The sequence below is a fragment of the Tursiops truncatus genome, chromosome 6, assembly GCF_011762595.2.
Source record: "Tursiops truncatus isolate mTurTru1 chromosome 6, mTurTru1.mat.Y, whole genome shotgun sequence".
Lineage (NCBI taxonomy): Eukaryota > Metazoa > Chordata > Mammalia > Artiodactyla > Delphinidae > Tursiops > Tursiops truncatus.
In genome coordinates, this window is record NC_047039.1 from 9,252,704 (window position 1) to 9,264,758 (window position 12,055).

General features: G+C 49.3%; 1 protein-coding gene across 5 annotated transcripts in view; it reads right to left on the reverse strand.

The window, feature by feature from the left end:
* Positions 1 to 495: 495 nt before the first annotated feature.
* The window catches only part of PRSS55 (serine protease 55), a 162,443-nt gene continuing 150,883 nt past the window's right edge, over positions 496 to 12,055 (reverse strand). For 3 of the 5 annotated variants that reach the window (XM_073805777.1, XM_073805776.1, XM_019941382.3), the window contains 2 exons: positions 8,671 to 8,820; positions 496 to 4,713 (listed from right to left, as the gene is read on the reverse strand). In XM_073805777.1, the coding sequence (XP_073661878.1) occupies positions 4,468 to 4,713; positions 8,671 to 8,820 (396 nt within the window). In that variant the 3' untranslated portion in view covers positions 496 to 4,467. Of the gene's footprint in view, positions 4,790 to 8,670; positions 8,821 to 9,705; positions 9,869 to 12,055 lie in introns of those variants that run through there. The other 2 variants (XM_033857576.2, XM_019941383.3) reach the window with 2 other exon arrangements.

Consider the following 12,055-nt stretch of genomic DNA (forward strand, 5'->3'; position numbering starts at 1 on the left):
TTAAAATACTGAATATCTCCATCTTTCCCAAAAGGTTTCGTGGGCCTCCTCAAGATCCACTTTCTCCCTTACTTCTGACCCCCAGACAACCACCGATCTGCTTTCTGTCACTATATAGATGACTTTGCGTTTTCTAGAATTTTATACGAGTAGAATCATACAGTATGCACGTTTTTTGGTCTTTGTTTTACTCAGCATAATGATTTGGGATTTATCCCTGTGGTTGCATGCATCAGTAGTTTGCCCCTTTTATTGCTGAACAGTACTCCACTGCATGGACATACCACACCGTTTTTATCCTTTCAGTAGTTGATGATAAACATGTGGGTTGTTTCCAGCTTTTGCTGTTACAAATAAGGCTGCTATAAACATTCTGAAACAAAGTCTCTGTGTGAACATGGGCTTTCATTTCTCTTGGATAAATATGTAGAAATTGAATGGCTGGGTCATAAGGTAGGTATATGTGAAACTTTTTAAGAAATTACCAAACTGTCTTCTTTTTTTCTTTAACATCTTTATTGGAGTATAATTGCTTTACAATGGTGTGTTAGTTTCTGCTCTATAACAAAGTGAATCAGCTATACACATACACACGCTCCCATATCTCTTGTATCATTTTACAATTCCATCGGCCTTGTATGAGAAATCCAGTTTCTCTATATCCTTGTCAACACTTGGTACTACCAGCCTGAAATTTTAGCTGTTCTAGTGAATACATAGTGGTATCTCCTTGTGGTTTTAATTTGCATTCCTCTGATGACTAAAGTTGAACATCTTTTCATGTGCTATTGATCACTCGTAAATCTTTTGTAAAGTGCCTGTTAAATCTTTTGCCCAATTTTAAATTGAGTTGAGTTGCAAGGATTCTTTATATATTCTGGATAGAAGTCCTCTGTCTGACATATGTGTTTGCAAATATTTCCTCTCAGTCCCAATATGTGGTCTTTAGTTTTGTGAGTGTATACAATTTCAAGGAGTTTTACAGCCCTCTATTAGGTCATCCATGAGTCTGAGTCTTTGCCCTGGACACCGGTGCAGAACATCAGCTCTAAGGTTTCAGGTCTGGCCAAAAGAGAATGATGCGGGTCCCATAACAGAAACAGGTCCAGTGAAGGTGGAGTACTTTTTGTGAGTAAGACAGTGTGTGTAGTCAGTTGAGTTTTAGGAGTTGGGAGTAAAGATAAACGAAAAGGTTTAGCAGAAAATGGATGAATGAGATTTCCACCCTCCCTACCTACTGTCTGGAGAAACTACAGCCAAGGGACTGGGCTTGCTGGAATCATCAAGGAAGAGCTGGTTGATTCTGCTGAGAGAAATGCAAATCAGGTTGCTAGAGGTGGGACGTATTCCTGGTTGAAGGCAGGACACTGAGTGAGTCCCCCATCTATGGATCAAGAGAGGATGGAGAAAGAAGAAACTGGGGACTGAAGAACGAGGGAGTGAATACCCCAACCAGAGAGAGGATGAGAAGGAGACCTGGAAGACAGACCGGGAGCCGGGATTGCTGTATTTGGCTTTTGTGACGTTGGCCAGGGACACATGTGCAAAAGTGGACTTGAAGGAAATGAAAGAATCTCCAGTGAAATGCGTAAGAGAGGGGATGAGATACTTGGGAGGAGGAGAAGAGGGTGCGGAAGGTCTTTTGCCCACGGGACAGGCAGGAGTGGGGACGAAGACCAGGGAGACTGGGAATTCGAAAGGGCGGAGGGATGAATTTGAGCAGCTGCTGTGAAACGTGCATTTGGGGAAAGAGAGCTGCTACTAGACGCCTGGTGGCAAGTTTTGATGTGAACCCAGTGTTATCTCTTCAAGAAAACTTCCAGTAAAGACCTCTGATGCACCTCAGAGTTTCTGGACTGGGATCTGTATTTATTCCGAATGCAACAGCAGCTGAGGCTGGCCTCAAGGCAGCCCTGTGTTTTTGTTTTTTTTTTTTTTTTTGCGTTACACAAAGCTTTGATGGTGAGTAGCTCAGAGACCTTGTCTATCTTGTTCTTTGTTTAGCAAGTGCCGGCACTTCCTCTGTTCTCATCAAATGTTGGTTGAATGTTATTGTAAAAAGCCTGTCATCCTGTATTGTCCGTGGGATAAGTGCAGGGGACCAGCTATCTCTAAAGGCGGCAGGAAGCCCTGGTCTCCAGGTTAGATACCTGTGCCCCATCTTCATCTTTTCTTCTCCACGTGACCACATGCCCTTTCTTATGTAGATTATTCAGTCCTTTCACTGTCCACAGGTTTGCTTATGTCCCCATTACCCTGCTCACCCCAGCAATCCAAGCTAACCACTTCCATCGTTAACCTTGCTCGAAGAGATGACTGCAGACCGCAAACAGCTTAAAGCACAGAGACTTCTGGAGTGCTACAGGAATTGTAGAACGTTAGCGACATTGAACACTGGGCTTCCCTTCAGTGAGATTTGTCACTCTGTCATTTCCTGTCCCATGCTGGCTTCCCTACCACAGTGCAAGCTCCAGAGAGACATTCACCATGCCTACCCGATCATAGTGATATGCCCGGACCTAGGGGCACTGTAGGTGCTTAATGAATGTGTGTTGACTGAGTGGCTTATTGACGGATGGCTTCCATGTTCCCCGTGGAAGAACCTCAGTCTAGAGGAGAAGGAGGAGCCTCCTCCCCTGTTCCATTGCTCTTCCAGGATCCAGGATAAAGAGCTGAGGTGCTCTCGCTACATGCATACAAACGAGAAATCATGGGTTTTTACTCTGTAACTTTCTCTAGAGATTCCTTTGACCAAGGAGGACACAAAATTTGAACAAGTGTGACCAAATTCCTCAAAGAGTGAGTGATACCTGAACCCAGGTATCAGACCTGTGGGTCAGTGTCCTTGCCTTGGACAGTGTCCAGAGGCAGGGTGGCCCAAGGGCTCAGTCCACCTCCATCTAGACCAGACTGGTTTGGCGTGAATACAGCCCCACCTCCTCAGAGCCCTGTGACCTTGGGCCTTGGTTTCCTCAGTCTGTAAACAAGGCCCAGTGGTAGTACCTATTTCATAGGGTTACTCTGACTGAGGGGGATTGACACTGAGCAGGGCCCCGTGGGGCTCCTGGGCACAAAGCCTTTCTGTGTCCCCCATTTCTTGATTACAGGAAATAGGCTTCATTCAGCCTCCATGACCTTCCCTGAGTTCCAGTGGGCAGATTCAAGCAGTTGTTAATCAGGGAAGGGAAGGGATGGGAGACAAGGGAGGAGCAGTCAAGAGAAACAATAGTGCCGCCTTGGGGCAGGGTCCTGGTTCCCCATCAATGGACACAACAATATCTATGAGCTGTTTTGCAGATACCCCCTCCAGGTGGGAAAAGTTAACAGTTAATGATGATATGCTTCCCACAAGCATGTAGAACCCAGGACAGTTGGAAGCAGAAGGTTGACGATGCCAACTCCCAATTACCTCACCACCAACCAATCAGAAGAATGTCCACAAGCTGATCACACCTTCTTTGAACCATTACTATAAAGCTTCTCCAAGGGGGGCACAGTTTTTGGAGGTGCTAGCCTGCTGTGTTCCCTCTTTGCCTGGCAAAGAAATAAAGCTATTCTTTTGCTTTCCTCCTCAATTCTGTCTCCGTATTTCTATTTGGCACGGGTGTACAGAAGCCGAGATTTCAGCAACAGGATCTTAATACGTATAAGAGTATTTACAAGGGCGGTTGACGTGTGGGAAGCATTACGCACATGGCAGCCTTTGTTAACAAGGAGGGTTCCATGGTGTGTGTTCTGCCTGCTCCTCGGGGAGCCTGGAGGCCAGGGAATCTGAGACATTCCGGACTTCAGCAGCAAGGGAGCAGTAGAATTAGAAGCCAGGCCACTTGGGCTCCTGGGGTGCCCTGGGGGCTCCAACATGTCTACCCCGAAACCGAGTGGGGCCTGGGCACGGAGGCTTCTTTTTGTCCCCCGTTTCTTGTAAGCAAGACTCCAGCCTCCATGACCTTCCCTGAGTTCCAAAGGGCAGATTCGAACAGTTGCTAATCAAGGAACCACCTGAGGCGAGATTAAAGGGACCAGAGAAGCCCATCACGAGTAGGAGACGGACCAGCTGAGACCCTGCACACACCCTCATCTTGTCAGCAACCCCGCCCTTGAAGTACTGTTATAAAACTCCTCATCACATCCTCCTGGGTGGGGACACATAGTTTTTCGATTTAGGAGCCCACTGTGTCCCCTTTTGCCTGGCAAAGTAATAAAGCTGTTCTTTTCTACTTCACCCAAAACTCTGTCTCCGAGATCTGATTCAGCACTGGCGCACAGAGAAGCTGAGCTTTCGGCATCACCCCCCTGCCCCCATCCACATTCTTAGCACTGTTCAGTCCGAGTGAACGCCTTCCCTTCTCTGAGCCTCGGCTTCCTCATCTGAGCAGTGGGAGTGGTCCTCTCTGCCCTGCTACCTCTACAGGCAAAAGGGATGGGTGAGAAGGTGCTTTTCAACAGGAGGGGTAAAAGGTTTCACAGTTACTTTGCAAACGAGCGAGCCGTGTTCGGGCGGGGAGGGATGGGGAAAGGATGCCAGCAGAGCTGTGAGTTGCAAATGCTCCTCCTGTGAGAAACTGCCGAGAATCTGCTTCTTAGGAAACCAGGTGACCTCGAGTGGCGGCCAGCAGTCCACTTCATGGGCTCCATCTGCGCCCACAGCGGTCGTGGCAGAGCGCCCAGGCCGGCGACACCGACACCCCGGCAGCCGGGAAGAGGGGGTGACATCTGCGCGGGGGCGGAAGCGGTGCGGCGTTTATATTTGGAAAACAATATGCATTTGTCAGGGTTTGCTCTTTCTTTTCTAAATTCAGAACATTTGGGGAGAGAACAAGAGAGAGGAATATTGATTTCCGCTCCGGGAGAGGATGATGGATGGCAGAGACGGCAGGAAACACGGACACTTCCTCACCTACCCCTCCCCATCGACTCCATCTCCGCCGCCGCCTGGCTGCCGCGCCCCTCGCCTCCTTCCCTGGCTTCTGATCTGCTCTCACTCTCTCCCTTTCCTCCCTCGCGGCCAAAATGAAGTTGCCTCCAGGGTTAGAAGGAAAAACTCCACATGCCCCACCCCGCTGGACCCCTAGAAATTTCACCGAGGTGGAAGACCCCTGAATCTTGTTGGGTTTATTTCCCACCCCCAGGCTTTTTTTTTTAATTTTTATTTTTTTGCGGTACGCGGGCCTCTCCCTGTTGTGGCCTCTCCCGTTGCGGAGCACAGGCTCCGGACGCGCAGGCTCAGCGGCCACGGCTCACGGGCCCAGCCGCTCCACGGCATGTGGGATCTTCCCGGACCGGGGCACGAACCCGTGTCCCCTGCATCGGCAGGCGGACTCTCAACCACTGCGCCACCAGGGAAGCCCAGGTGCTACTTCTTGCTCACTAGGTCCAGTCAGCATTACGTCATAAGTGTAATGCACCAGTGCGCTATCGTGTGCAAGTGAATGGGGTCTTGTGATCAAGATCCCTGCGAACTAAACTATGACATAGGCCCGGAGAGTTGATATCCACCTGAGGTGGGACAGTAAAGGTGTAATGCTGGCCTTGTCAGCAGAGAACAAACTGCTTCTGGTGGATCTCACGGACAGGAATGCAGAAACAGGCATTCTTTCAGATCAAGAGCTGCATAGCGGATACTGGAAGAGATGTGTCACTTCACTCAAGCAATGAAATCACATCTGATACAGCAGCTGGAATTGGAGTCGCCACCTTGGCAAGCTTACAATAATCCTCTGTCATTCTCAAAGACCCGACTGTCTTCGGCCGAGGCCAGATGGGAGAGCTGAATTGGGGATGTGGTGGGAATCACCGCCCTTGGGTTTTTTAAGTACTTGATGATTGCACTAATGTCTGCAATCCCTCCAGGAATGCAGGGCTGCTTCTGTGGTTGACTATTTTCCTAGGTAGGGGCAGTTCTAGTTGCTTCCACTTGGCCTTTCCCATCATAATATCTCTTACTCCGCAGAGAAGGGAACCAGTGAGTTCAGAGTCAGCGTCCAGTAGTCCCTAAAAGGTCTGATTATTTCCTCTTCCCCAATGCACAGTTGGCAAAAGCCCGTGGGTCCTTTTGGGGAAGGCTGGGAGAGTGATTAACAGCATAAATATTCCATAGTGTACTAGGGTCCTTCATTCAAGGGGTTCTGAGTCTATAAAGTGGCTCCAGTCTGAGAATTAACAAGCCATGACTCTTGTTTTAATCATTCAAGTCAGACTCTTGTTCACTTGACCTATTTTCTGCTTACACAGAACACGTTAAGAATTAGTAGGCTTCCTGTCTATTCCACTTCTAGGAACCCCACGACGAGCTAGCCAGCCATGGTCTGCAGGAGTCAGGACATTCTGATTGCGGCACTGACCCTGCTGTCAGTCACAGGGACCATTCCCTCCTTGCCTTCGGGGCTTGAGTGCCACCTCTGGTCCCTGCCACCACGGGCCCAATCACTCTCATTGTGGTTACGTGTCCCAATTCCGTGACTGCAGTTCCCTCTCTGAAGTCTGGCCCACAGAGAAGAGCCAGGGATGCCAGGGCTTCCCTCTCAAGTTTATCTCTCACAGTCGTGGTGAAAGGCATGCCTTCTGGTCCTTCCCAGGGTGGGTGAGTTTCAAATGACAAACTCACTCGAACATTCCCGTCCCCCTAAGTCATGGAATCCCTTTCTCTACATTAAACCAAAGCAGGTCTGGCAATTCTAGTTCACTCACTGTGGGTCTCCTTTTGGCCATATTTCAGTCAAGCAGCGAAGCAAACTGTTAGAGCCCTTCCTTCCTCCCCAAGATGCAAAGTTAGATGCAGAATCCCTGCTTAGTGAGCCCGTGGCAATAAATGCCACCCGATCCAACTTTCCGTTCCTTCCACGATTTATCCCACAGCCTTAATACCCATCCCCACACGTGTGGCCCGGGTGTCTATCTGCAGGAGTTAGAAAATGCGGAGGGTAGTGCACCTCCTCACGGGTCACGCTTTGTACCTCACTTTAGGGGCTGCTGGAACTTGAGTCTGCTCAGAGGTCTAGACGCCAAGAGCGGTGGTGGGGTCGTCACTGGGGAGAACCAGCAATGTCTTGCTTGTCAGCTGCCTCAGGGGCAGTCATTACCCTTTCCGCAGGTAACGCAGGGTTAACCCCCTGGGACGGGCGGGGGTGGAGAGGCCGCTTCTCCTGGGGACAGAGAGACTGCTGCCGCTGGCAGAGGAGACGCATCAGAATTTAGGGTTCAAGTTCCCCAGCTCCATCAGGGTCTTCCCACACACCCCCATTCCAACTTGCAGGATCCCCTTCCTTCCCAGCCCGTGGCCTGGGTTTAGCAGGAGACACCCTGGGAGGCTGGGAGTTCAACTCGCATCGTAATTCAGTCAGTCACAGGGGGAGACTGCGGGTCTGATTTTCAGCCTCTCAGCCCTGTGGCTACAGCGGGTAAGGGTCTCGTTCAGGGCAGACATAGAAGCTTTCAGGTCATTTACGGGCCCTTGAGCTAGGAATTCGAATCCCCGAGCTCAAACTTTTCTTTCCCCACTTTGTCCAGTAACATTACGAGCAACCCGCCAATCTCATTATACTCATCAGTTTGAAAAAAATGTTTGCAAGTATCATACACATGGTCACCCAGATCCTAGCTTCTTACGAGTGTTGGATTAGGAGTTTCCAGTGGTGATACTTTGCTTGTCTCTCTTGCCCCGTCACTCCATGGACTGCCAGTGCTCTTTTTACTACCGGAAATAGAGTCATTAGTGTCTTTCAATCTAATCTGACTAGAGAGCTAATTCTAGAAATCACAGCACCAATTCAGAAAATTCATCTTTAAGATTTTGTTTCTCGAGAACCACTCTCGGTCCTAAAATCGGTATTAGTCAGAGCTCTCCAGAGAAAGGTGTAAGGCTGTGTGTGTGTGTGTGTGTGTGTGTGTGTGTGTGTGTGTGTGTGTCTGGGTGTGTGTGTGTGTGTGTGTGTGTGTGTCTGGGTGGGTGTATTTGTTATGAGGAATTGGATCATGTGATTAGGGAGTTCAAATCTGCAGTGTGGGCTGGCAGGCTCAACGCCCAGGAGAGCTGAGGGGCAGGTGGAGAGCCAGGAGAGGCAAAAGTGCAGATGAAATCCACGGGCAGTCTGCTGGAGACACGCCCTCTTGCTTGAGGAGGCTGGGCTTTTTGTTCTTTTCAGGACTTCAACTAATTGGATGAGGCCCACCCACATTATGGAGGACAATCTGCTTGTTCAAAGTTCACCAATTTAGGGCTTCCCTGGGGGCACAGTGGTTGAGAGTCCGCCTGCCGATGCGGGGGACACGGGTTCACGCACCGGTCCGGGAGGATCCCACATGCCGCGGAGCGGCTGGGCCCGTGAGCCATGGCCGCTGAGCCTGCGCGTCCGGAGCCTGTGCTCCGCAACAAGAGAGGCCGCGACAGTGAGAGGCCCGCGCACCACGATGAAGAGTGGCCCCCGCTCGCGGCAACTAGAGAAAGCCCCCGCACAGAAACGAAGACCCAACACAGCCAAAAATAAAAATAAATAAATAAAAAAAAGAATAGCATCTATTTTATTATTTGTAGAAAACTAGCCTAAAACACCATGCAGGGCAGAGCAGCAACCAGAGCCCCGGGAATTCTGGAGCCTGAGAGCTCTTGGATTTTTGTCTGGGAGAGGCTACCGTTTTCTCAGCACTAAAGGGCCTTCCCTCTAACTCAGTCACCTTCTTGATCCAGGAGTGGTAGTTTTCTAACAAGGTGTATATTCCTGGAACGTTCTTCTGTCCACAACTCCTTCCCCAGCTGATGATGCCCACCTGGTACCACTTCTTGCCAGATTCTGTGGTACAGACGAGAGGACCCCCGCTGTCACCCTGTGGACAGAGAACACAGATCAGCAGCGAGTCCCATTTGAAACTGTCCACGTGAGGCAGAGCACAGCTCGCTCATGGAAGAGGGTTCATGGACCTCCTGACTCCGGGACGCCAAGGGGAATCACATCATCGCAGATCAACACCCACCCTATCGTGGCTGCACGCGGGGCATGTGCAGCACTCAGCCTGGCCCCAGGAACCGTGGTATGTAGAGCGTGGCCATGCACACGCTCCATGCACAGCACACAGAGAAGGAGCCGGAACACGGAGGACCCAGGCTGAGGAAGAGTGGGGACCAGATTAGCGGGTCTTAAATCAGAGGCTCTGGACAGAGCTGTAAAGGGAAGGAATGAAAAGAGGATGCGAGGAGTGCTGTTAGGCCTGTGGATGTGAACTGGGTCTCCTTTTTTTTTTGCGGTACACAGGCCTCTCACTGTTGTGGCCTCTCCCCTTGCGGAGCACAGGCTCTGGACGCGCAGGCTCAGCGGCCATGGCTCGCGGGCCCAGCCGCTCCGCGGCATGTGGGATTTTCCCGGACCGGGGCACGAACCTGTGTCCCCTGCATCGGCAGGCGGACTCTCAACCACTGCACCACCAGGGAAGCCCTGAACTGGGTCTCCTTTGATGTTCTTCTGGAGGCGTGAGGGAGAAGGATGTCTCTTTTTAATTCTTTGCTGTGGGTGTTTTGCAGGGGGCAAGTGAGCTAAGCTTTTCCGACTATGTGACCCCTCCAGGGTGGAATCACACGGGTCTATGACCCAGATGATTATCTATTTATATGGAAAGTATGTACCAAGTCCCCACCGTGTCCCTCACACATATATGGCTTCCTTTTGTCCATTTTAATACAGGGAAAATGAAGCTTAAGGAGGATGAAGGGCTTACTCAGGGTTACATGGTGTTGGGGCCAAAGTTGGAACCAGGTCTTCCTGATGCCAAAGCACATGTTCTTTCCCTCTGGGGAGCTATAATTGTTCAAGAGATCTTTCCTTCTCAGCGGAGAGATGGCCTCCTTTTCCATGGTCATCAACAGGACCGGGAATGGGACCTAATGGGAAGGAGGAGAATCAACACTTCCCGGACATGATGTCCGAGGCCCGGCGTTGGTCCCCTGACTTTACTTTCTCATCCACCCCTTCATCCCACATTTCTGTGAGGTAGGTATTTTGATTCTCATTTTATAATTAGAAAATGGAAAGTCAGAAGAGATCTGCTCACTTCCACCGAACACATCTTCAAGGAGGAAAAACTAACTGTTAGGCACTTGGGATACAAGACCTTATGGTCTAGGGAGGGAGACAACAGTGCAAACAAACAGGATCAACTGCATTTTGTTTGAAGGATGAATAAGAATTTGACAGGAAGAGTGAGTGGGGGGAACTGATCGGAAAGGAATTAGGCAGGAGGTGGGGGGACTAGTTAAGAGGAGATGGGAGTGATGAGGACCTCAACCAGGGCACAAGACGGTCAGGAGGCAGGGGGGTGCGTTGAAACGGACACCATCTGGGGACTGGTGCCCCTGGACACGGGTGGTGAGTCCTAGTTCCAAGGTCATGGGGTAAAGTGCAGGGGAAGATAACGATGAAATCATGTTCAAGGGGAGTTTATGTTGACTGTGGGACACATCGCCAAGCAGAGGGATATACGGAGCGGAATTAACAGAGAGCTTGGAGCTCAAGGACACCCAGTAAGCGTGGTGCCAAAACCCAAACCACCCTTTCCAGTACGAAACACTGCCCTTAACGCCTGTCTGGTTTCTGGGGGTGTGTGCTTTTCTTTGCGCGCGTTCTACTTCAAGGTCACGGGGCAAGAACCAAATCAGTAGGATTGCCACTCAAAGAGCTCCTTCCGTAAGTGCTGTCTCTATCATTTTCTTCACCGTACGGTGGCATGAATGGTATAAAAAGCCTATTAATATGTTGATTGTCATTTCCTTACATAACAGGGAGAGAACTGTGCTTGGACCAGTAACTTGTAAGCCTCAGTTTCTGCGTCGTTAAAATGGAGATAATACCAGCTACTTCCCAAGATTACTGGCAATGACATTTTTAAAATCTATACATCACTTGGCATAGGGTAAATGCTATGTAGTAAGTGCCAGAAATGTATTAGTATTATTACTTTAGCCTTATGTACTACAAACATTATTTGTAAACTCAGGAAACAGAGATTCCCTTCTCGGACTGCTGGGACTCCAGAGGGGCAGCTGTAAATTCATGTCCTTTCACACACAGAGTCTTAATTGTTTTTCTCTTCCTTTTGGGAAGAAAGAAAGGATGTCTCAAAGGAGGGTCTGGCCTCAGCTAGCAAGGACTTGGGACTGATGACAGCCCACCTAAGGGGAACTTTCTTCCAAAGACTAAGGCTGGTAGCCAGAGACTTGTCTGGTTAGAAACATACTGACCACATACTGACCACAGAGCCTCCTAAGTTCACTGCTGTGTTATTCACACCGCGTGATCACTTCTGTCCATTTTGGGTGAGAAGCAGATGACCTGGCTTCCAGCCTGGCCCCACTACCTCCTGGACCTCAGGCAAACCACTTAAATTCGAAATCCCTGTTTTCTCATCTGTTAAACGGGGCGAGTGAGACCTGCCCAGCCCATCTTACAGGATAGTGGAGAGAATGAAATGATTGAATATGTGTGAAAGAGCTACGAAGTTATTACACTGCTTCGGATCCATTCAGATAGTGAAGAGAATGATCGATGATTAAAATAACCATGTTTTCTCATCTGTGAAACAGTTGCAATTAAATATTTTTATACATTTCTTTCTGGCTCTAGAGGTCTAAGATGCTATGGAGTGAAATAAGATTTTCAGGCAAGTGTCATGGGTCAAGATGGGTTCAAGATAATACCCTGGAAAGTAGCCCAGGACTGTGAAAACGCTCTGTGTGATAGTATTCGTGATGGCGCATATCATTATACACTTGACCATAGAATGGACGACACCAAGAATGAACGCTAACATAAACTATGGACTTTGGGTCATTGTGATGTGTCAATGTAGGTTCATCAGTTACAACACATGTACCGCTCTGATGGGGACGTTGATGGTATGGGAGATGTGCATGTGTGGGACAGGGGGTATATGGAAAATCTCTGTATCTTCCTCTCAATTTTGCTATGAACCTAAAACTGCTGCCTCCCCACCCCCATAAAATAAGATCTTTAAAGAAAGTTGCTCAGGTTGTTATCCAAGTCAGCTTGGCATCCCCATAACCAAATTGCCC